The 22906-nt window shown below is 47.8% G+C and overlaps 1 protein-coding gene across 1 annotated transcript; it reads left to right on the top strand.

Annotated features, from left to right (window-relative positions):
• The first annotated feature begins 15701 nt into the window (after window positions 1–15701).
• Atp1b2 (ATPase Na+/K+ transporting subunit beta 2) lies at window positions 15702–22035 on the top strand. The gene is made up of 7 exons (XM_048366538.1): window positions 15702–16389; window positions 18314–18442; window positions 18742–18846; window positions 18956–19161; window positions 19364–19420; window positions 20154–20252; window positions 20359–22035. The coding sequence occupies exons 1-7, from the start codon at window positions 16278–16280 to the stop codon at window positions 20521–20523; spliced, it is 873 nt and encodes a 290-aa protein (XP_048222495.1). The 5' UTR covers window positions 15702–16277; the 3' UTR covers window positions 20524–22035.
• The last annotated feature ends 871 nt before the right edge of the window (window positions 22036–22906 follow it).

Raw genomic sequence — 22906 nt, 5'->3', positions numbered from 1 at the left:
CATCTACTCTAGCTTCCTGACTTTCATGTTAGAATGGAATTTTGTTGTCTGTCATACTGGTCGTTAGTATGGCCATTGCTACTCTGAAAAGGAGCAGCAGGGGGCGTGAGAGGGTCACAGAGAGACTGGGCAGGGGTTCTGGGAAGAGGTGGATGCAGGGAAAAAGAAAAAGGGTAGAGACTGTTGGGGAGGGGGAATGGGGGGTGAGTATAGTGCAAGGGTGGAGTGCTTGCCTAGCATGTGTGAGGGCCTTGAGCTCCATCCCCAGCACTAAAAATGAAAAAAAGGAAAGGAAAGAAAAAGGGAGGGGCTGAGGGAGAGAGTGGCCTCATCTCACCTCTGTCCTTGTTGCATTCCCAGACAAATTGGTCTCTACTCCATTAAACAAGAACTGGCTTGTGCTGGTCCCATTTGGGAAGAATAGGCATATTCAGGAAGAGCTCTGCTTTCAGAAAACATGGTGACCCACCCTTTAGCTGTCAAAGCTCTGGAGAATCCTGGTGCCCCTCACCCTCTTTGTGGAGCCCTCATGCATAAGCCCCATGTCCCCAGCTCCCAGCTCCTGGCCTTCAGCTGTCCCTGCCTGCCAGGGAGTGGGGAAGCCTCTGGGCTGAGGTCCCTAGCTCTCAAGCCCCAACCCTCTCCAAAACTTAACCCATCCCCAACTATCTCCCAACTCCATGGGAATCCCAGTGTCTCAACCTCCTAGTTATTTTCTTCTTCTCCCCCCGCCCCCACCACTTCCTTTTCTTCCTCCTTCTTCTCCCTCCTTGTTTGTACTGGGAATTGAATCTAGGGCCTCATGAAAATTCTCTTAACTCTTAAATGACATCTCTTAGCCATTTTGGTGTGTGTGTGTGTGTGTGTGTGTGTGTGTGTGTGTGTGTGTGCATGTGGATCCTGAGGCTTGAACTCAGGGCCTGAGCACTGTCCCTGAACTTCCTTTTGCTCAAGGCTAGCACTCCATCACTTGAGCCAGAGTTCCACTTCCAACTTTTTGAGTGCTTAATTGAAGATAAGAGTGTCACAAGCTTTCCTGTCCTGGCTGGCTTTGAATCTTCATCCTCACATCTAAGACTCCTGAACAGCTAGGATCCCAGGCCTGAGCTACCAACTCCCAGCTTTTGGTGTTTTTATATTATTTCTGAGTCAAAGTTTCAGGAACCTCTCTTCAGCTGCTCTTGATCTCTCACTTCTATTTCCATCTTCTCAGTAACTAGGATTACAGACTTGCACCACCACTTCCAGGCTACCTCTCAAGTTATTTTCTTTCTTTGTTTGTTTTTGTTTTGTTTGTTTGTTTTTCTGGTCCTGGGACTTGAACTCTGGGCCTGGGCTCTGTCCCTGAGCTTCTTTTGCTCAAGTCCAGCACTCTACCACTTGAGCCACAGCACAACGTCTGGCTCTTTTGAGTAGTTTATTGGTGATAATAGTCTCCTGCCCAGGCTACCTTTGAACTAGTATCCTAGATAGCCTCCTGAGTAGCTAGGATTACAGGCATGAGGCCCTGGTGCCTGGCTTTTTTTTTTTTTCCTTCCTTCTTTCCTTCCTTCCTTCCTTCCTTTCTTCCTCTCTCTCTCTCTCTCTCTCACTCTTTCTCTCTTTCTTTCTTTTTTGTTTTTTTAGGGCTTGAACTCAGGGCCTAGGCACTGTCCCTGAGGTTCTTTTGCTCAAGGCTTGCACTCTACCACTTAAGCCATAGCACCACTTTCAGCTTTTTGCATTTATGTGGTATTGAAGAATCAAATCCAGGGCTTTATGCATGCTAGGCACTAAGCCACATTCCCATCACACATACCCCCCACCCCCATTTTGTTTTTCGTGTGCCAGTACTGGGGCTTAAACTCAAGGCCCAATTCTCTCCCTTCAGCTGTCTTGATCACAGCTGGCACTCTACTATCTGAACCATACCTCCAGTCTGGCTTTTTGATGGTTAATTGGAGATAGAGCCTTGCATACCTACCTTTGAACCATGATTCTTAGATCTCAGTTTCCTGAGTAGCTATGATTACAGGCATGAGCCACCAGTGCCCAGATTTAACTGTCAGTATTTTACAAGGATCAGACCACTAGTTATCCAGGCAATAGGTATCATTCATTGGGTCTACTGTTACCTTCTATAGGGTCATCCACGACTTAAATGACCTTAATTGCAAAGAGGCCTTTGGGGTGAAAGAAACAAATTCCAAACCTGGCCTTGTACACCTCCTAATATTGACCCCGTAGACACTCTTGGCATCTCCAGTTGCTTCTACCCAGCCACCAGGGTTTGTGGGAGAGGCCTCAAGCTTGACCAAGGAGTCCAAACTCAACTCTGGTCCCTGTTGATGTCAACCTAGGCTACTTAAGTATGTTCATTCAACTGTCATTTATGAAGCACTACTGTTGAGCACTGGGGATGCATTGATGAACAGGACACACACAGTACCTGCTGTTATACATCTTACAATATGGAGGGAGAGGAAGCATACCATAAGGAAAATAAATATGCACCATTACTTTAGATAGTAGTTGGAGTTACAAAGGGAATAAAATCCTGTAGTATAAAAAGAGGAGGGGGCTGGGAATGTGGCTTAGTGGTAGAGTGCTTGCCTAGCATGCATGGAGCCCTGGGTTCTATTCTGGAAGTGGCGCTGTTGCTCAAGAGGTAGAGTGCTAGCCTTGAGCAAAAGAAACTCAGGGACAGAGCCCAGGCCCAGAGTTCAAGCCCCAGGACTGGCAAAAAAAGAAGAAGGAGGAGGAGGAAGAAGAGGAGGAAGAGGAGGAGACAAGGTGCTGATGGCTCACAACTATAAACCTAGCTACTCAGGAGGCTGAGATCTGAGGATCCCAGTTTGAAGCCAGCTAAGACAGATAAATCTGAGAGACTCTTATCTCCACATACATGAAGCCTCACATACATGAAGCCTTGGGTTCAATTCCTCAGAACCACACATATAGAAAAAAGCCAGAACTGGTGCTGTGGCTCCAGTGGTAGACTGCTAGCATTGAGAAAAAAAATAAGCCAGGGACAGTGATCAGGCCCTGAGTTCAAGCCCCAAGACTGGCAAAAAAAAAAACTGGACATGGAAGTTGTGGCTCAAATGTAGCTCCATCCACTTCCTCCTTGAGCACAAAAATGAAGCAAGAGTTCAAGGTCTTGGAGGTGGAGATGAGAGAGGATGAGAAGGACATTAGCCTGGAGGTCAGGTAATGGGGAAAGGCCTCTCTGGGGTAATGTCACTTGAGCAGATACCTAAATGATGGAAAGAAGCCATGTTGTGTGAGCGAGTCACAGGAAGTTAATGAGCCCAAATACACCTGGGCTCTCGCATGGGGTTGTTCTGAGTGGCAGCTTCCTGGTTTTGTGTCCCTAGAATCTCTCAGGGGTTGGTTTTTCTCTCTTCTCTCTACCCTGCCCTCTCTAGGACATTGTGCCCCAACCTTTCTTTCTCCAGCTTGCCCTAGATTCCACAATTCCTGATTACCATCCAGGGCTGTCTACACCCTTTCATTAAGACTGACTTGTCTCTGGTATAGACTTTGCCAATCCCCTACCAAGGGCACTGACAATGCCTGTCCAACATCCCCTGCCTTCCCCTACACCCCCCATAAAAACTTTACAGAGCTTGGCAGCACACCCTGCAGCCCCCAGGCCTGGCCTGCTCCTTCCCTCCCTCCTTCCCTCTAGTCTTCATGCCCCTGTCCTTACTCTCTTTCTTTCAACTAACATTTATTGGGTGTTGACAGTCTGCCAAGCACTGTGCTATCACAGAGACTCTAAGAATGAATGAGATTTGGTATTAGCCCTGGAGAATGGGGAGTCTTGAGAGACAGACATGTACAAAAGTTTTCATAGGGGTTGGAGGCATGGCTCAGTTGGTATAGAATGGTAGCCAATGAGCAAAACATCAGATACTGAATTTGAGTCCAGGGTTTGGACCTAAAAAAAGAAATAAAGAAAAAGAAGGGCTTTAATAGAGATAGCTATGAAATACTAAGGACTTGGTTGTTCTGCCAAGAATCATCAAGATGATTTATTAGATGTGTCAAGTTGAACCAATCCTTTTAATTCTCAGTTTTCCCATCTACAAAATAGGGACATTATTCTGCTCATAGGGTTGCTGTGAAGATTTAATGGGAGATTTCATTTCCAAAATAACCAAGAAAAAAGCCAGTCTGGAGGCGTGACTCAAGTGGTAGAGACAGCTGAGCATGCAAGCAGAACAAGCTTGATGCTCTGAGTTCAAGCCCCAGTGCCAGCAAAAAGGGTAATAAAGGTCTGCAAATGGATGGTAATGGTGGTTGCATACATATGAATATCCGTGATGACACTGAACCTTATTTTATTTTTTGTGTTGGTACTGGAGCTTGAACTCAGGACCCAGGTATGGCACCTTAGCTTTTTTGCTCAAGGCTGAATGAAGCTCTACCTCTTGAGCCAGAATTCCACTTTTGGTGGGTAATTTGAGATTTGAATCTCATGGGATTTCCTGCTTAAGCTAGCTTTGAACTGTTAGCCAAAGATTTTAGCCTCTTGAGTAGCTGGAATTACAGGCATGAGCTACTGGCTCCCAACTTTGTTCTACCTACCTACCTACCTATCCATCCATTCATCCATCCATGTATGTATATGTATGTATTATGGGACTGGGGATATGGCCTAGTGGCAAGAGTGCCTGCCTCATATACATGAGGCCCTGGGTTCCATTCCCCAGCACGACATATACAGAAAATGGCCAGAAGTGGTGCTGTGGCTCAAGTGGCAGAGTGCTAGCCTTGAGCAAAAAGAAGCCAGGGACAGTGCTCAGGCCCTGAGTCCAAGGCTTAGGACTAGCAAAAAAAAAAAAAAAAAGTATGTATTATGTATCTGTCTGTCTGTCTATCTGTCCGTCTATCCATCTATCTATCTCTCTATCTGTGCCAGTCCTGGGGCTTAAACTCAGGGCCTGGGCACTGTCCCTGAGCTTCTTTTGCTCAAGGCCAGTGCTCTACCATTTGAGCCACAGCGCCACTTCCAGCTCTGTTTATGTGGTACTGAGGAATCGAACCCAGAGCTTCATGCATGCTAGGCAAGCACTCTACTGCTAAGTCACATTCCCAGCCCCTTTTGTACTTTTTAATATTTTTTTTGGCCAGTCCAGGGCCTTGAAGTCAGGGCCTGAGCATTGTCACTGGCTTCTTTTTGCTCGAGGCTAGCACTATGCCACTTGAGCCACAGTGCCACTTCTGGCCATTTTCTATATATGTGGTGCTGAGGAATCAAACCCAGGGCTTCATGTGTACGAGGCAAGCACTCTTTCCACTAGGCCATATACCTAGCCTTGTTGTACTTATTTTTGTTTTTTGATTTTTTTTTTCAGTCCTAGGGCTTGAACTCAGGGCCTTCCTGGGCACTGTCCCTGAGGGGTTTTTTGCTCAAGGCTAGCACTCTACCACTTGTGCTACAACACCACTTCTGGCTTTTTCTCTTTATGTGGTACTGAGGAATCAAACCCAGAGCTTCACACATGCTAGGCAAGTATTCTACCACTAAGTCACATTCCCAACCCATTTTAATTGTTTTTAAAATATAATTTTATTGTTATTATTAAGGTATTGTACAGAGGAGTTGCCATTTCACAATTCAGATAATGCATACATTTTTCTTTTGGACAATGTCACCCCTTCCTTTACTTTCCCTGTTTCCTTCCCATCTCTGCCCAGAAGTTATATAGTTCATTTTTCCATATAGTATACGCTGAATACCATGATTGCAATGGTTCACCCTTTCTCCCTTTCTATGCCTCCCTTTGCCCCCTCTAAGAAGCAGAAAAAGAAAAACCACACACAAACACCGCTACCAACAACAACTTTATTTTTTAGCCAGTACTGGGGCTTGAGTTCAGGGCATTGTGTTCTTGCTTATATTTTCACTCAAGGCTGGTGCTCTACCACTTGAGCCATACTTCTACTTCTGCCACTGAGCTTACCAACAGTGAAGATGTTTTTTATGTTGCCTGCATTTTATAACTCAGATAAACAGAGTGCCTGCCTAGCATGCATGAGGCCCCAGATTCAATTGTTAGCACCAAAAAACAAAACAGAAAAAACAAACATGTTCCAGCACTGATGGTGCCCAAACTCTCAGCAGGACCCACAAAGAGTTTCATTATGCAGTCGAAAGACTGTCTTCCTCTTCCTCTGTCTCCTCCTCCCCCTTCCCTCCTGCTTTTCCTATTATTATTATTATTATTATTATTATTATTATTATTATTATTATTGCAGTGCTGATGCACTGGTATCCTTCTGGATCTCCCTTTCTTAGCTTATTTCCCCTTAAACTTGGATGAGACCTTTGGTTCAAGATTTCTTCCTACCCACCCATTCCCTCCTAAGCTTCAGAAAACACAAGGAAGGGAGTGACAGATATTGTACCCTTAGTCCATAATCCCTCCACAGTGCACCAAAGACATTCCCACTTTCTGTTCCAAATGAGCCTGGGGTACAGGGTAGAGGCTGAGCCAAGAAGCTGGAGGCTACCCCTAGGTGGTGTTTACCCAGCTGGGTGTGAGAGGGTCTCCTGGCTCCAGATGGAGGTTGGACCATTTCAGGGCTTCTCTCCTGCTGCTGCAGAGTAAACTGCTTCCCTGGGGTTTCCTGCAGAAGGAGCTAGCCCCTGTTAAAGTCTAATTCAGCAACCAAGCCTTACACTTGATATCTCTGTACGGGCTGCTTAGCTATGGAGACTGTATAAGTTGGAAGACAAAGGCATGCTTGCAAAAAGCTTAGAGTCTAGGACTAGGGATCAACTGGGTAAAGTGCTTGGCTCACATAAAGAAGACCTTAGATTTGATCCTCAGCCCTGCAGAAACAAAACAAACAAGCAAAAAACAAACAGATGACAGTTGAAAAGATAAAACATATAAAACAAATTTTTTTGTGTATGTGCACATACTGGGGCTTGAACTCAGTGTCTGGGCACTATCTTTTAGGTTTTTCGTTCAAGGATCACACTATTACTTTTGCCACAGCTCCGCTTTCAGCTTTTTGGTGGTTAACTGGAGATTCTCTCCAGTCTCAGCTGGCTTTGAACTGCAATCCTCAGATTTCAGCCACCTGCATAGCTAGGAATACAGGGGTGAGCCACTGGCCACTAGCCCCTTTTCTTTTATTCTCTTTTTCTTCTTTTTGGCAGTACTGAGGTTTGACCCCAGGGCCTCAGGCTTACTAGGCAGTTGCTCTACTGCTGAGCCATGCTTTCAGCCTTGCTTTGGTGCTGGTCCTGGGGGTTAAACTCAGGCCTGGGCTCTGTCCCTGAGCTTTTGTTGCTCAAGGGTAGCTCTCTACCACTTGAACCACAGCTCCACTTCTGTTTTTGGGTGGTTTTTTTATTTGTAGTTTATTGGAGATAAGAGTCACATGGACTTTCCTACCTGGGCTGGCTTTGAACAAAGATTCTTATTTTTTTTTTTGCCAGTTGGGGCTTTTGGACTCAGGGCCTGAGCACTGTCCCTGGCTTCTTTTTGCTCAAAGTTAGCACTCTGCCACTTGACCCACAGCGCAACTTCTGGCCATTTTCTGTATATCTTGTGCTGGGGAATTGAACCCAGGGCTTCATGTATGGGAGGCAAGCATTCTTGCCACTAGGCCACATCCCCAGCCCTGAACAACGATTCTTAGATCTCAGCCTCCTAAGTTGCTAGGATTACAGGCGTGAGCTATCAGCACCCAGCTTCAGTCCTTTTTTGTGCTGAATTTTTTTTTTTTTTGGCCAGTCCTGGGCCTTGGACTCAGGGCCTGAGCACTGTCCCTGGCTTCCTCCTGCTCAAGGCTAGCACTCTGCCACCTGAGCCACAGCGCCCCTTCTGGCCGTTTTCCATATATGTGGTGCTGGGGCATCGAACCAAGAGCTTCATGTGTAGGAGGCAAGCACTCTTGCCACTAGGTCATATTCCCAGCCTGTGCTGAATATTTTTGATATCGGCTTTGACTTTCTGCTCAGGTGCATGTCTAGACCTTAATCCTCTTATTTTAGGCTTACTCATCCTAGCAGGAATGATGCGCACACCCCACACCCAGCTATTGGTTGAGAAGGGGATCTTATATACAAGGCTGGTCTCAAACCATGACCTTCCAATCTTAGTCTCTTAAGTAGCTAGGTACCAGAATAAGTTCCTAACCCAATTGCTCAAGAGAAAAACTTGATGACAGCCTATATTCCTCTCTTCGTCTTATTCCTATTTTTCACTCTAGTCTACTTCTGAAATAGATCCTGATTCCACTCTTGTCTCCTCCTGCTACTCTGCTATCCTGATCAAGCCAGCCACATTTTTGGACTGCTTGTTGCAAAGGCCTCTTAAATGTTCTCATTTCCCAAGGTCCCAGCTTCCTACTATTGGTGGTAACAGGTACATGTTACCATGCCCAGCTGTTTCTGTTGAGATGGAAATCTCATGAATATGTTTTTTTCCCCCCCCCTGGTTGGCCTGGAACTTTAATCCTCCTGATCTCAGCTTCCTGAGTAGTTAGATGAACAGATGTACGTCACCTCACCAAGATACGGGTTTTATTTTTTATTTTATTTATTTTTACCAGTCCTGGGACTTGAATTCAGGGCCTGGGCACTGTCCCTGAGCTTCTTTTGCTCAAGGCTAGAAACTCTACCACTTGAGCCACAGCGCCTCTTCTGGCTTTTTCTGTGTGTGTGGTGCTGAGGAATTGAGCCCAGGGCTTCATGTATGCTAGACAAGCACTCTACCCCTGGGCCACATTTCCAAGTCCTTGGTTTTATTTTTGAGCCTAGGGTGGCCTTGCATTTGTAATCCTCCTGCCTCAGCCTCCCAAATGCCAAGTGCTAAGGTTGTAGTCACACACCATCACACTTTATTTCTTTTCTTTCCTTCCTACTTTTCCCTCCTTCCTTCCCTCCCTCCCTCCTTTCATTTTATTTATGTATTTATGTATGTATGTATTTATTTATTTATTTGGCCAGTCCTGGGCCTTGGACTCAGGGCCGAGCACTGTCCCTGGCTTCTTTTTGCTCAAGGCTAGCACTCTGACACTTGAGCCACAGCGCCACTTCTGGCCATTTTCTGTATATGTCGTGCTGGGGAATTGAACCCAGGGCTTCATGTATACGAGACAAGCACTTTTGCCACTAGGCCAGTTAGGATCATACTATTTTGCCCAGGCTTATCAAACTTCTGGGCTCAAATGATCCTCTTGCCTCATCTCCAGTGGGATTTCAGGTACATGTCATCACACCTAATTACTTCCATTAAATGTAGTCATTTCATCAGCTTAAAACCTTAGAATTACTTCTATTATATTTAGATTAAATTTTAACACTCAGCTGGATATGATGGCACAGACCTGTGATCCCAGCATGGGGAATATGGAAGCAATAGAATCACAAGTTTTGATTCCAGCCTAGGCCATGTAATGAGACTCTGTCTCATCATGTTGAATGAGATTGCTCAGCTTTTTCACTCATGGCTGATACTCTACCACTTGAGCCATGCCTCTAGTTCCACCTTTTTGCTGGCTAACTAGAGATAATAATCCCTCAGATTTGTTTTCCTGGGCTGGTCTTGAACATGGACCCTCAGAATTCAGCCTCTTGAGTAGCTAGTAGTATAGGTGTGAGTCATTGGTGACTGGCCTAATAAAAAATACTTGAAGAAAAATTCAGACTGGTCTGAGAATGTGGATTAGTAATAGTGTGCTTACCTAGCATGCATGAAACCCTGGGTTTGATTCCTTAGTACCACATAAACAGAAAAAGCTAAAAGTGGTAGAGTGCTAGCCTTGAGCAAAAGAAGCTCAGGGACAGTGTCCAGGCCCTGAGTTCAAACTCCAGGACTGACAAAAATAACTAACTAAATAAATAAATGAAAAGGGAAGAAGGTCTGGGAATGTGGCTTAGTGGTAGAGTGCTTGCCTGACATGCATGAAGCCCTGGGTTTGGTTCCTCAGTACCACATAAACAGTAAAAGCCATAAGTGGTGCTGAGGCTCAAGTGGTAGAGTGCTAGCCTTGAGCAAAAGAAGCTCAGGAACAGTACCCAGGTAGGCCTTGAGTTCAAGGCCCAGGAATAGCAAGAAAAAAAAAAAGAAGAAAAAAGAAAAATTCAGATTGCTCCTTTTGGTCTGAAAGAAACTGTAGAGTTGGACTCCTGCCTAGCCCTTCTTTTTCTTTTCTTTTCTTTTTTTCTGGTTGTTAGGTTTTGAACTCAAGATCTGGACACTGTTCCTGAACTCCCCACCCCACTGCACCCCCACCACTTTCTGGTGGTTAATTAGAGAGAGTTTCACTGACTTTCCTGCCTAGGCTGACTTCCAACCACAATAATCAGATCTCAGCCTCTTGAGTAGCTAGGATTACAGGCCTGAGCCACCAGTTCAAAGACCTTCTTTCATCTGTGAGTCCCACTCTTCCAGGGACATTCTTCCCCATTGGTCCCCATAGTTCCTTTTGATCATTTAGGTTACCTTCTGGGCTGGGAATGTGGCTTAGTGGTAGAGTGCTTGCCTAGCATGCATGAAGTCCTAGGTTCGATTCCTCAGCATCACATAAACAGAAAAAGCCGGAATGGCTCTGTGGCTCAAGTGGCAGAGTGCTAGCCCTGTGCAAAAGGAAGCCAGGGACAGTGCTCAGGCCTTGAGTTCAAGCCCCAGGACTGGCAAAAAATAAAATTAAAATAAAAAAGTTACCTTCTAATCCTAGCAACTTAGAAGGTGTGTGATTCAAAGCCAGCCCAGGCAGAAAAATACTCAAGGCTCTTATTTCTAAAATAGCTGGCAAAAATTTGGGCTAGAATGGTAGCTCAAGTAGTACAGCTCTACTTGCAAATTCAAGGCCTTGAGTTCAATCCTCCATACTGCCTAAAACTAACAAACCAAACCAAACAAAGAAACAACCACAGTTGGGCACTGGTAGCTCACACCTATAGTCCCAGCTACTCAGGAGACTGAAGCTCTGAGGATCTCAGTTCAAAACCAGCCTGGACAGAAAAGTCTGTCTCTTATTTCCAGTTAATCAACAAAAAGCCAGAAGTAAAGCTTTAGTGGAGCACCAGACTTGAATGAAAAAGCCAGGTGAAGCTAGGAGCTAGTGGCTCATGCCTAGAACCCTAGGTACTCAGGAAGCTGAGATCTGAGGATCACAGTGCAAAGCCAGCCTAGGCAGGAAAACTCATGAAACTCTTATCTCCAATTAACCGCCAAAAGCTGGAAGTGAAGCTGTGGCTCAAGTGGTATAGCCCTAGCCTTGAGCAAAAAAAAGCTCAAGGACAGCACCCAGTTCCTGAGTTTAAGTCCTAGGACATATATATCTCTCCATGAGTAAGTGTGGTGCTCTGAGTTCAAGCCCTATACGCACGCGCGCGCGCGCACACACACACACACACCCCACCCCCAAAACAAAACCAAAAATCTGCAAAATTATTTTCTTGGGGATAGCTCAAGTGATAGAGTACCTGCCTAACAAGTACAAGGCCCTGAGTTCAAACCACCAATACTGTAAAAAATAACAATAACAACATCCTTGGGGTGGGGATGTAGCTCAGTAGTAAAGTGCTTACCTAGTGAGAGCCATGGATTCAATCCCCAGCACCAAAAATATTCAACTCCTCACCAGATATGGTGATGTACAACTGTAATACCAGCTCTTGGGAGGCTGAGGTAGGAAGATGGAGCATTTGAGCCTAGACTGAACAATTTATGGAGACACTGTCTCCCTCCCTGCCTCAATTCTCTTGCTCCATATGTATATACACACATATATGCATATGTATATACATATGTGTGTGTGTGTGTGTGTGTGTGTGTGTGCAGCCATTAGTGGCTTACACCTGTAGTCCTAGCTACTGAAAAGGATGAAACATGAGGATCTTAATTTGAAAATAGTCTGGAGAGACAAAAGCAAGAGCCTCGGGCTGGGGATATAGCCTAGTGGCAAGAGTGCCTGCCTCATATACACGAGGCCCTAGGTTCGATTCCCCAGCACCACATATACAGAAAACGGCCAGAAGCGGCGCTGTGGCTCAAGTGGCAGAGTGCTAGCCTTGAGCGGGAAGAAGCCAGGGACAGTGCTCAGGCCCTGAGTCCAAGGCCCAGGACTGGCCAAAAAAATTAAATAAATAAATAAATACAACAAAAGCAAGAGCCTCTAATCTCCAACTAACCAGCAGAAAGCTAGAGCTCTTGGTGTGGCTCAAGTAGTAAAATGGCAGCTGTGAGAAGGCAAGTTCCTGAGTACTGGCACTGAAACTAAAGAAAAAGGGGATGGGTGAAAGCTCAGTACCAACCATGCCTGAGACCTGGAATTGAATACTCTATATTTCAAGTTATCTCCTTAGTAAGGTCATCTCTGACTAACCAGATATTCTCCAGTACATCACCACATTTTATTACAGTGCATAAAATAACTTATATTACTTGTTTATGTTTGTTCTCTGCTGGAATGAGACCCCGGGAGCACAGGAACCAGAATAGTGCCTGCTCTAGGCAAATGTTCATTAGATATGCATCAATAGGCTGGGTGCAGGTGGCTCACACCCGTAATCCTATCTACTTAGGCTGAGATCTGAGGGTCGAGGTTCAAAGCAGGAAAGTCTGAGAGACTCTTATCTCCAGTTAACCACCAGAAAACCTTTAGTGGTGCTGTTACTCAAAATAGTAGAGCACTAGCCTTGAGCTGAAGAGCTCAGGGACCACGCCTAGGCCCAGAGTTCAAGACCCACCACTGACTGAAAAAAAAAAAAAAGATATCCATTGATGGATGGAGGTTGAAGCTGGCCTCTGAAGGGTGGGAAATCTTCTGGGATGATGGAAAGAAATGGAGAGAGCATGAAGTCAGGGTGGGCTGGGAATGTGGCTAAGTGGTAGAATGCTGAAGCTCTGGCTGGGTTCAATTCCCCAGTACCACATAAACAGAAAAAGCCAGAAGTGGCGCTGTGGCTCAAGTAGTAGAGCGCTAGCCTTGAGCAAAAGAAGAGTGCCTAGGCCCTGGATTCAAGCCCCAGGACTGGCAAAAGGGAAAGTGAGGTTAGGGATATGTACCATGCATCTCAGGCATGTTGGCTCAGCTCCAGCAGAGAACTTGTTGGTTGGGGACACAAGCAACTTGCTGGTTGGGTATAGATTGTGAAGTATTGTACAGGATGTACTGAAGAATCAGGATTCCATGCTACTAGGTAACAGAGAAAGTTCAAGGCCTGGCCTTGGGCTGAGGCATGGCCTAATTAAAGATGTATTTTGAGAAAATGAATCCAGAGTTTACTGCAGAATAGAAGAAAGCAGGCCCGGATGCATAGTGTGCACTTCCTAGTTCAAAATGAAAAATTGTAGCTCCTTCCTCATAGGAAGACAGTATCATTAAATTCAGTAAAACACAAAATATTTTCCTTAGTCCCCTCAGTTCTCCTCTTGTGATGTTTTCTTTTTCTTTATTATTTGATGTTTAGATTGTGGTTACTGTTGTTGTTTTCGTTACTGAGGCTTGAACCCAGGACCTCTGAAATGCGAGGCAAGTGCTCTACCACTTGACTCATGCCTCTAGATTTAAAAATTAACATTTCCAAGAAGGGATGGAGGGAAAGAGAATAATGGTAGACGCATAATATTGAAACATATGGTACCTATGTAGAAAGATGACCTAAGGAAACATACTGAAATGTATTGGACAATAGGCAGTAAGGAGAAAGGGAAAAGAACAAGAAGTGGGGTTAATCTCACTAAATTGTAATAGATGCACATGTGAATTACCATAGTGAACCCCTTTGGTGCAATTAATATATATTAAAAATGGGAAAAAGAAAGAAATGATTGGAAAGTAATACAGACTATGTTGGAGGCATGAATGAGTGTGAATATGATTGAAGTAATTTATATGCAAGCATGAAAATAGAGCAATAAGACCTGTTGAAATTATTTTAGAAAGGGGAGAAGGGATGAGTTTGATAGGGTATATTGTATGGAGAATGGAAACATCACAATGGAACTGTCCCTTGAATATATACAGTATATCTTGATCAAACTCAGCCCCTCAAATACTCACCTTTCTCCTCCTCCTTTTCTTCTTTTTGTAGGTAATTTGAATTCAAGGCCTCTTGCTTGGCTTGCTTGCTTGGCACTCCACTACACCAGCTATTACTGTAGCCTGGCTTTGGGCGGTAATTTAGAGATGGAGTCTTAGACATTTTCTACCTGGGCTGGCTTTGAACTGCAGTCCTCAGATCTCAGCCTTCTGAGTAGATGGGATTTACAGGAATGAGCCACTGGAGTCCAGCTTCATCTTTATATAGATTATCTTTTTATATATGTATATTTACGTAGCTTTATATATAATAAATATCTTGAAACCAAAATAAATAAAAACATTTTTCTATCTTCAGTAAGGAAGGCAGGAAAATTTTGATTGTGGGGTCAAGGCCAGCTAGGTTTACTTAGGGAGATCATTGTGTGTGTGTGTGTGTGTGTGTGTGCGCGCGCGCGTGCAGCCAGTAGGACTTGAACTCCCAGCCTGGGCACTTCCCTGAGCTTTTTTGCTCAAGGTTAGCACTCTACCACTTTAAGCCACAATGCTACTTCTAGCTTTCTAGTGGTTAATTGGAGATAGGAGGAGCCACACTTACTTTCCTGCCCCTGGCTTCAAACTATGATCCTCAGATCTCAGCTTCCTTAGTATCTAGGATTACAGGCGTGATCCACTAGTGCCCAGCAGGGAGATCATCTTTAAAAGAAAGAAAGACAAAAGCAAGAATTTCAGGGCAGAAGAATCTCTTCTTGGGCTAGGAATGTGGCTTAGTGGTAGGATGCTTGCCTAGCATGCAGGCAGCCCTGAGTTCCATTCCTCAGAACCACATAAACAGAAAAGGCCAAAAGTGGTGCTGCGGTTCAAGTGGTAGAGTGCTAGCCTTGAGCAAAAAAGAAACTCAGGGACAGTGCTCAGACCCTGAGTTCAAGCCCCAGGACTGGCCAACACACACACACACACACACACACACACACTAGGGCTCGGGTCTTAGGATAATGCTGGGGGTTGGGAATGCGGTACGGGGAGAGTTTGCAGGGCGATGTTTAGGAAAGATGGGAAGATTTCTGTGCTGAGAGAACCAGGTGAGATGGACGCGGGCTGCAGGACTGGAGACCCTGTGCTTCCTGTAGTGGCTCTGAACATCTGTGTAACTTCCATCTCAACTGGCTCAGCATCCTGGGGCTCTTTTTTTTTTTTTGTCTCTAGCTCTTTCTGCTCCTTTCCTATTCTGCCGTTTGTACCAGAGCGGCTCTCTCAGCATCTCTGTCTTACTCTCTTACTAACCTCTTCCCGGGGTCCCCATCGTTCACTGTGTATGTATCATCTTCCCTTTTAGTCTCTGACTCTTAGAGGGGGAAATATTTTATCTTTTCCTCCCAGACACGCCCTCTGTCCCCTCCCCCACCGTCTCCAGTCCAGTACCTGGGGTGGGGGTAGGGAAGAGACGGCCGGGTTCCGGAGAGGCGGTGGCGGGGCTAATCGTCAGGATTCATTTGCATATGCATAAGATCGCCGGGCCCGGGAGGCGGGGCCTCTGGGGTGTGGCGGGGCTAATCGCTAGGCTTATTTGCATATGCATGAGGTTGCCTGGGCCGGCGCCCGGGGGGTGGGGCCTCTGGGGTGGGAACGGGGCGGGCACCCGAGAGTCTCGAGTATAAAGACCGCGCGCGGTGCCCGCGGGCCCTGCACTGCCGAGGAGCGGAGCCTCCGCCTGGGGACCCCTGCTCCCTACTGACCCTCCACGGCGCGTCCCCGCCCCAGCCCCCCGTGGCTGGGCTGCCGGTGGTCCGGTGGTCTCTGCTGGGCGAAGGAGCTCTGAGCAGCCACCTGCCGCGTTCCACAGCCTTTTTGCATCTCGGATTTCGGGACTGCTCCTTTCCCCCCCCCCTTTTCCCTGCTGCTTTGCACCCCGCTTTTTTTCTGCATTTGGCTCGCGTTTTGCAGTCATCTATTTTTGCGCCCCTTTTTGTTTTGCTTCTAGTCCGTTTGTGAGGTGAAGCTGCGTCCGCACCCCTTCCCCCTTATCCCCTGCTCTGACCACCTCCCCCTTTTCATCGCACTTGGGGGGGCTAGCATTGGCGCGCGCACCTCCAGTCGCACCGCCAGCACCCCGCAGCGCGTGGCCGTGTACCCCGGAATTCGCATACGGAGCGGGGTCCCCCTAGCTCCCGCTGCCCTCGCTCTCCGCGCGTTCGGGTACGCGGAGGGCTTCAGCGCGCAGCGCCGCCGCTTCCCCGCAGCCCCCCGCCTCGCCCCAGGATTCGGCCCGCGCCGCCAAGATGGTCATCCAGAAAGAGAAGAAGAGCTGCGGGCAGGTGGTTGAGGAGTGGAAGGAGTTCGTGTGGAACCCGAGGACGCACCAGTTCATGGGCCGCACCGGGACCAGCTGGGGTACGCGGGTTGGCGCGGGAAAGGCGGTGGGGAGGCTGCCTGGTGGTGCCGGGGGGGGTGGGGCGCAGGGTCCCGATGCAGGGGCCCCATCTCCTGCCGAGTCCCTGGCGTCCGGGCCCCTCCCCTGTCGGGCTTTGGGCTGGGAGGGGGCCGAATCGCTGGTCTAATCTCCAGGCTGGCCGCTGCGGAGGCGGAGAAAGTAGGTCACTGCCGCCTTCCCGCCCCCCGCGGAGCCCCCTCGGGCGGGGGGTCTCGGGCTCCGCGAGCGTCCGCGCCAAGGAGCTCCCGCTCCGCCTCTGGGCCTGTCCACTCCGCACTATCACCCCCTCCACCTCTGGAAAGGGCAACCGCCCTCCCTCCGGCTCCCACTAGCCAGCCAGCCGGGTCTATTTTTAGTTCGCGCCCACCCCCTGGACCCTGGGAACATTCATGAGAGGGCGGGTCCGAGGAAGGGGTCTGGGGGGGGGGGGGCTTCACAGAGGAAGTTGTTTGTCTGTATTCCACCATGGGGGGTTTGGAGCCTCCCGTGGCTGCTTTGTGGGTGGGGGCTGCTGGGGAAGGGTGTCACGGAGGTTTCCAGGCCGGGTGTTCTGATCAGATGTTGGCGAGGAGAGAGGAGTGGTCACTGTGGTGAGACGATACATCATCAGGCCGGGTGTGTCTTGGGACTCTGATGGCTTGGGGAACCTTCCCACCCTTATCATGGCGGGTGTAGAGAGACCTGTATGTGGCTGGGATCTGGTGACAGGGTGCAGGTGAGATGAGAGGTAGATTTCTTCCAAATAAGATTGTCACACTGGGGAGATGAAGCACTGGGGACACTGTGACACAACCGACAAGTTATCTGCACCAACCGGATGCAGATATCCTTCTAGGGACCCGTGAAGGGGGTCTAATGCAGTCCTTGTTCTCAGGGTCCTAGAAGCAGAAGCCCATCCTCTGCCTGATGAGGGATCTGAATGCTTGGAAGTCTGAGACATCATGGAAAAGTGTCCTGTGTCTACTAGTACTAGGGCTTGAACTCAGGGACTAGGTGCTCTCCCGTTTTTGCTCAAGGCTGGTGCTCTACTACTTGAACCACAGCTCTACTTCTGGCTTTTTAGTGATTAGTTGGAGATAAGAGTCTCATGAACTTTCCTGTCTGGGCTGGCTTGCACTGTGATCCTCAGAGCTCAGTCTCCTAAGTAGCTGGGACTACAAGCATGAGCCATGGGTGCCTGGCTAGAAAGTGTCTTCTGAGGTGGAAGGACTGACAGGCCAGGGTGTTGGGAAGGGAGGGTCCTTACTAGAAGCTGAGAGGCTGAATGGTGAGAGGGTGTGGAGAAAAGGCTGCAGGGAATTCTACCTTTGTTCCAGGCCTCTCAGGGTCCTGCATAGGAGTTGAGAACATGATGACCCTTGATGTTCTGACATCTGTCTGGGAGACTTCACAGCTAGTTTATAGTGCTAAGCCCCTCATTTTAGGAACTACCTTCAAGGTTTGGCTTCTTGCGGGGCACTAGAGAGTTCATATCTTGCCATTTGAGTATGAGGGTCCAGACTGCAGGGTGGTGAGATGGCTTTAAGCATGAGCACTGATGGAGGGCTCACAGATGTTGTGCTCTTTCAGGACCATGCATGGTTGAGAAGTTGGAAATGTAATTAGAGGCACGATGACAGTGGCCTATTCTTGGGGTTGTCCCAGCAACAAGAGTTTAGGTCTCTTGTGGCTTCACTGTGCCCTAGGAGTAGGAGGAGGCTGGGAGGCTGGGCTAGAAGCTGGACACGTGTGTTTGCAGCTTGTTTCCTTTGGCTCCCAGGGGAAGGTGCTGAGACATCCTGTAGCTGTGTGGCCTTACCCCAGTACAGAACTTTTGAGAGAGAAAGAGAGGTAAGCTCATGACAAGAGACTTAGAACTTGCTGACTGTGTTTCCTCCTCCATAGCCTTCATCCTCCTCTTCTACCTCGTCTTCTATGGCTTCCTCACAGCCATGTTTACCCTCACCATGTGGGTGATGCTGCAGACCGTCTCTGATCATACTCCCAAGTACCAGGACCGACTGGCCACCCCAGGTAAGTGATAAGGTTCCCCCTCCTTGCCACCGTACCTACCTTTGTGTCCCCCAGCCTTCAAAGGAACTCAGTTCTTTTCAGTTTGTTCTTAGATCTTTCTTCCCATGTCCTGAGAGCTGTGTGATCTAGGAAAATGGCAGATATGATGGAGATCACCGCTATAAAGCTGATCTCAGATCTTCACCCCATCCCTTACCTTGGTGTTCCCATAGCCATTTTTTCCCCCTCTATGCCTGGTCCTTTGTCTTAATAATTTTATTTACTTAAGCCCTTCCCACTCCTGCCCATGTCGGCTATAGGCCTGATGATTCGCCCTAAGACGGAGAACCTTGATGTCATTGTTAATGTCAGTGACACAGAAAGCTGGGATCAGCATGTTCAGAAGCTCAACAAGTTTTTGGAGCGTGAGTATTGGGGCTGGCTATATGTTAGTCCAGGACCTTGGGAAGCGGTGGACTGAGACCCCTGGAAATGGAACATCAGGCCCGTGACTCTCTCCCTCCCACTCCTTAGCTTACAACGACTCCATCCAAGCCCAAAAGAATGATGTCTGCCGCCCTGGGCGTTATTATGAACAGCCAGATAACGGGGTCCTCAACTATCCGAAACGTGCCTGCCAATTCAACCGGACCCAGCTGGGCAACTGCTCCGGCATCGGGGACCCCACTCACTATGGTTACAGCACTGGGCAGCCCTGTGTCTTCATCAAGATGAACCGGGTACCCATGACCTTGGTCCTCAGGGAAAGTGGAGGAGGGAGCTGGGGCCACCATCTGTTAACTATGTGTTCTTTCGCTGGGGTTAATGGCCATTAGAGAGATTTTTTTGGTTGTTTGAGAAGCTCAGCTCTGCAGTTGCAAGACTAGATGTCCATGATGGGACTTCTTTCCCAGCTCTCACATCCCTTCTTCCTCACTTCAGGTTATCAACTTCTATGCAGGAGCAAACCAGAGCATGAATGTTACCTGTGTTGGGAAGGTGAGTTTATAGGTCTTACCTACCTGCCCACATGTTTGTCTTTCATGTGATTTATCCATCTCTCCCTCTCTTTTTTGCTCCTAGAGGCCCCAACACTATAGGGACAAGGGGGTAAGAATGGGCTCTAATGTAGCTTGAATTCCACGGGGCTTCCAGCCCTCTAGCTTTTCTCTAGGATACAGAAGCCTGCTCTCCTGGAGAATAGACCCACCCAAAGCCCTGGCTTCTCCCCTTACATCTTCTACTCCTCCTGTGTCCCCTGATTCTCCACGTCACCTGCTCCCCCTCCCATCTCACCCTAGTACTCTTCAATCCCCTTTAGACATCTGGTAGCTGTTTGGTTAGTACCATCTACCATGAAGTTGTCTGCAAAACCCTACTTCCCACTCTGACCCCTAGAAATGTGCTGTCCTCCCCACTCACCCTCTTCCTCCTTCCTACGGAGCTCTTACTGTTTATCTATTCTCTCTTGGCTCTGCTCCAGAGACCGATTCCCAAGGATGGGGTAAGCACTTGGGGAGCTAGTAGAGTAAAAGGATTGTACTGTGATACTAGCATCCTTCAGAACTCCCTATCTTATGGAAGACATGCATATCTGCACACACATGCACACTACAGCTGAAGAGATTCCTATCACATTTGAGATTAGAATGGTTTGAGGGGTGAAGGAAGCACCTGAGTTCCTGGCTTGTCTAACATGCTCACTTTTCTATCTTCCTGCCCCCCTCCACAGCGAGATGAAGATGCTGAGAATCTCGGCCACTTTGTTATGTTCCCTGCTAATGGCAACATTGACCTCATGTACTTCCCTTACTACGGCAAGAAGTTCCACGTAAGTCCCACGGGAGGGGGATGATGGCTTCCTAGGAGCACAGTGGGCTTCTTGGGAAGGAGGTTGAGCTGCCCTTGGCCTAGATCCCTGCCCTCTTCTGGCCCAGGTGAACTACACACAGCCCCTGGTGGCTGTGAAGTTCCTGAATGTGACCCCCAACGTGGAGGTGAACGTGGAATGTCGCATAAATGCTGCCAACATTGCCACAGATGATGAGCGAGACAAGTTCGCCGGTCGTGTGGCCTTCAAACTCCGAATCAACAAAACCTGAGGCCCCTTCCTCCCACCCCCACCACTCTCCTGTGGATGCTTCTGGAATGTCCCTGACCCTGCCTGATCCTTCCCTCACCTGCCCTAAAGGTATTTTTTATAACAGAGCTATGACTTGTCTGCCTCACACTCTTCTCCTTGACTTCTCAACCCAGCCTGATGTGCACTGTGATCCCTGACTGCACCCATTTTCTGCCAGCTTCTCCCAGCCTTCTCCCAGCCAGAGACAGAAATGGGCAACCAAGATGGCCACAGAGGAGGGAATCTTTATAGTTCTGGTTGGTTTAGCTGCGAGAGGAATCTTTTTACATCTCCTCCCTGCACTTCTGCCAATCTTCTGAGACCTATAGAGAATGCCCACTTAGACACACACACACACACACACACACATACACACACACACACACACACACACACACACACACACACACACACACACGGTACCCACATTTGATTCCCTTCTCCCATCCCCAAGCTCCAGCCATTGTTTCTTTCTGTTATCCTTTCTCCTTTTTCCATCTCTACAGTCACTGTCTTGGTGACTTTGGCTTTTCTGGGTCCACCATCAGGGCTGTTCCCTATTCTCTCCTCTGAAAGGCAGCCATTTGTCATGTCACTGAGTACAAGATGGCTCTGTTGGTCTTTTCCCTCTTTCTTGGCACATCCTGCTTCTCCCCCTATGGTGACTCCATCAACTGGGAAATGAAGGATTAGAAGAGAAGTGTTGATTCTTCCAGAGAATTCTCTAGTGCCCCACATTCCAATTCCTTCCTGGTTCCTTCTGTCATCTGAATAGTCACTACTCTGAGAGGTGGGTTTGACTTTAGGTTGAATATGTACTTTGTTTGTCCAATGACTCCCTTCCCCCCACTTGCCTTCCGAGAATATCCTTCAAGTTCCACTTCCCAGGGAGCTCTGGGGGAGGGGCAGCCATCTTGGCTCCATCCCCAGTGGCCACCTTGGAAACGTCAGCTGGCTGGGGGACTAGTCCACCTCCTTCTCCTGAGCCCACATCGGTCCCCACCCTCCTCTCTCTGGCTTCTAGCAAGTTACTGACTGATCACTAACTCCTTCCCTTTCCTCTGCATGCCAGCCTGAATATTTCAAATCCCTTCCTCAGTCTAGCTTCTGAATTTCTTTGCTCCACTCCTTCAGACCCTTTTGCCTTTAAAAATAAATAAAATAATGCCCATAGAATGTCAAATGAGGGGCCTCCTGCTGTGAGTACTGTTTGGTTATAGAGGCATTTTTAACTCTTTTCCTCCACTTGTCTAACCATCCCCCTTTTCAATGCTGCAGCCTCCACACCCCACCCACGATGGACCCTCCCCTTTTTCCTCTCACTGGATCTGTGTCTCTTCCCTTTGGGCCCCCAGGTTTTCCTATACCCTCTTCTCTCCAGTGATCTCTTTCTCTACAGTTATTTAATGCCTGTGTCAGATCTACTGTAAAAAGAGGATAAAGTACAATAAAATGAGAGCAATTATATATATAAATATATATCATACACAGAGCCCTGTGTGCTAGTTGTTCCTTTCCGAGGATTTGGAAGAACCATGGGAAGTGAGTGTGGATTTGGGTGAATCCTGGGTTATCCAGGTTGGGGTGGGGGGGGTCTGTCCCTCAGTACCTACCTCTTCCTTCCAGTCCACGTATCCATCCTCTTCACCTCAACTGATTGAACATGCACTATCTTGAGATCACTCAGTACAGGAGAAGCAAGAAGCCACTGGGCGCTGTTGGCTTATACCTGTAACTCTAGATGCTCAGGGGCTGAGATCTGAGGATCAAGGTTCGAAGGCCACCCAGTCAGGAAAGTCTGTGAGATTCTTATCTCCAGTTATCTAGCAAAGAGTCCAGAAGTGAAGCTGTGGCACAATTGGTAGAGAGCTAGCTTTGAGTGAAAAAGCTAAGGGACAGCGCTTAGAACCTGAGTTGAAGCCTTAGCACTGGCACAAAAGAGGGAGCGAGGGAGAGGCATGGGGCCACTTACAAAGTGTTTGCGGTGTGCATTCCAGGCACCATGAGGACATTTATGAGAGAGGCATAATTCTGCTGGAGCTCCCCACTTTTAACAGGATGAACAAAGAACACAGGGGAAACTCATAAAGATAGGCGTCATGGAAGGAGAAGCTGGTGATGACAGAGTTCAGAGGCGTCATGGAAGGAGAAACTGGTGATGACAGAGTTCAGAACGGCTACACTTTCTTTTTTTGTTTGTTTTTTGCCAGTCCTGGGGCTTGAACTCAGGGCCTGAGCACTATCCCTGGCTTCTTTTTGCTCAGGGCTAGCACTCTGCCACTTGAGCCACAGCACCTTTTTCTATATATGTGGTGCTAAGGAATAGAACCCAGGGCTTCAGGTATGCTCAGAGGCAAGTGCTC

Source organism: Perognathus longimembris, chromosome 17, assembly GCF_023159225.1.
Source record: "Perognathus longimembris pacificus isolate PPM17 chromosome 17, ASM2315922v1, whole genome shotgun sequence".
In the NCBI taxonomy this organism is placed as follows: Eukaryota; Metazoa; Chordata; class Mammalia; order Rodentia; family Heteromyidae; genus Perognathus; species Perognathus longimembris.
The sequence above is the reverse complement of the archived record's forward strand: the minus strand, read 5'-3'. Positions and strand labels throughout refer to the sequence as shown.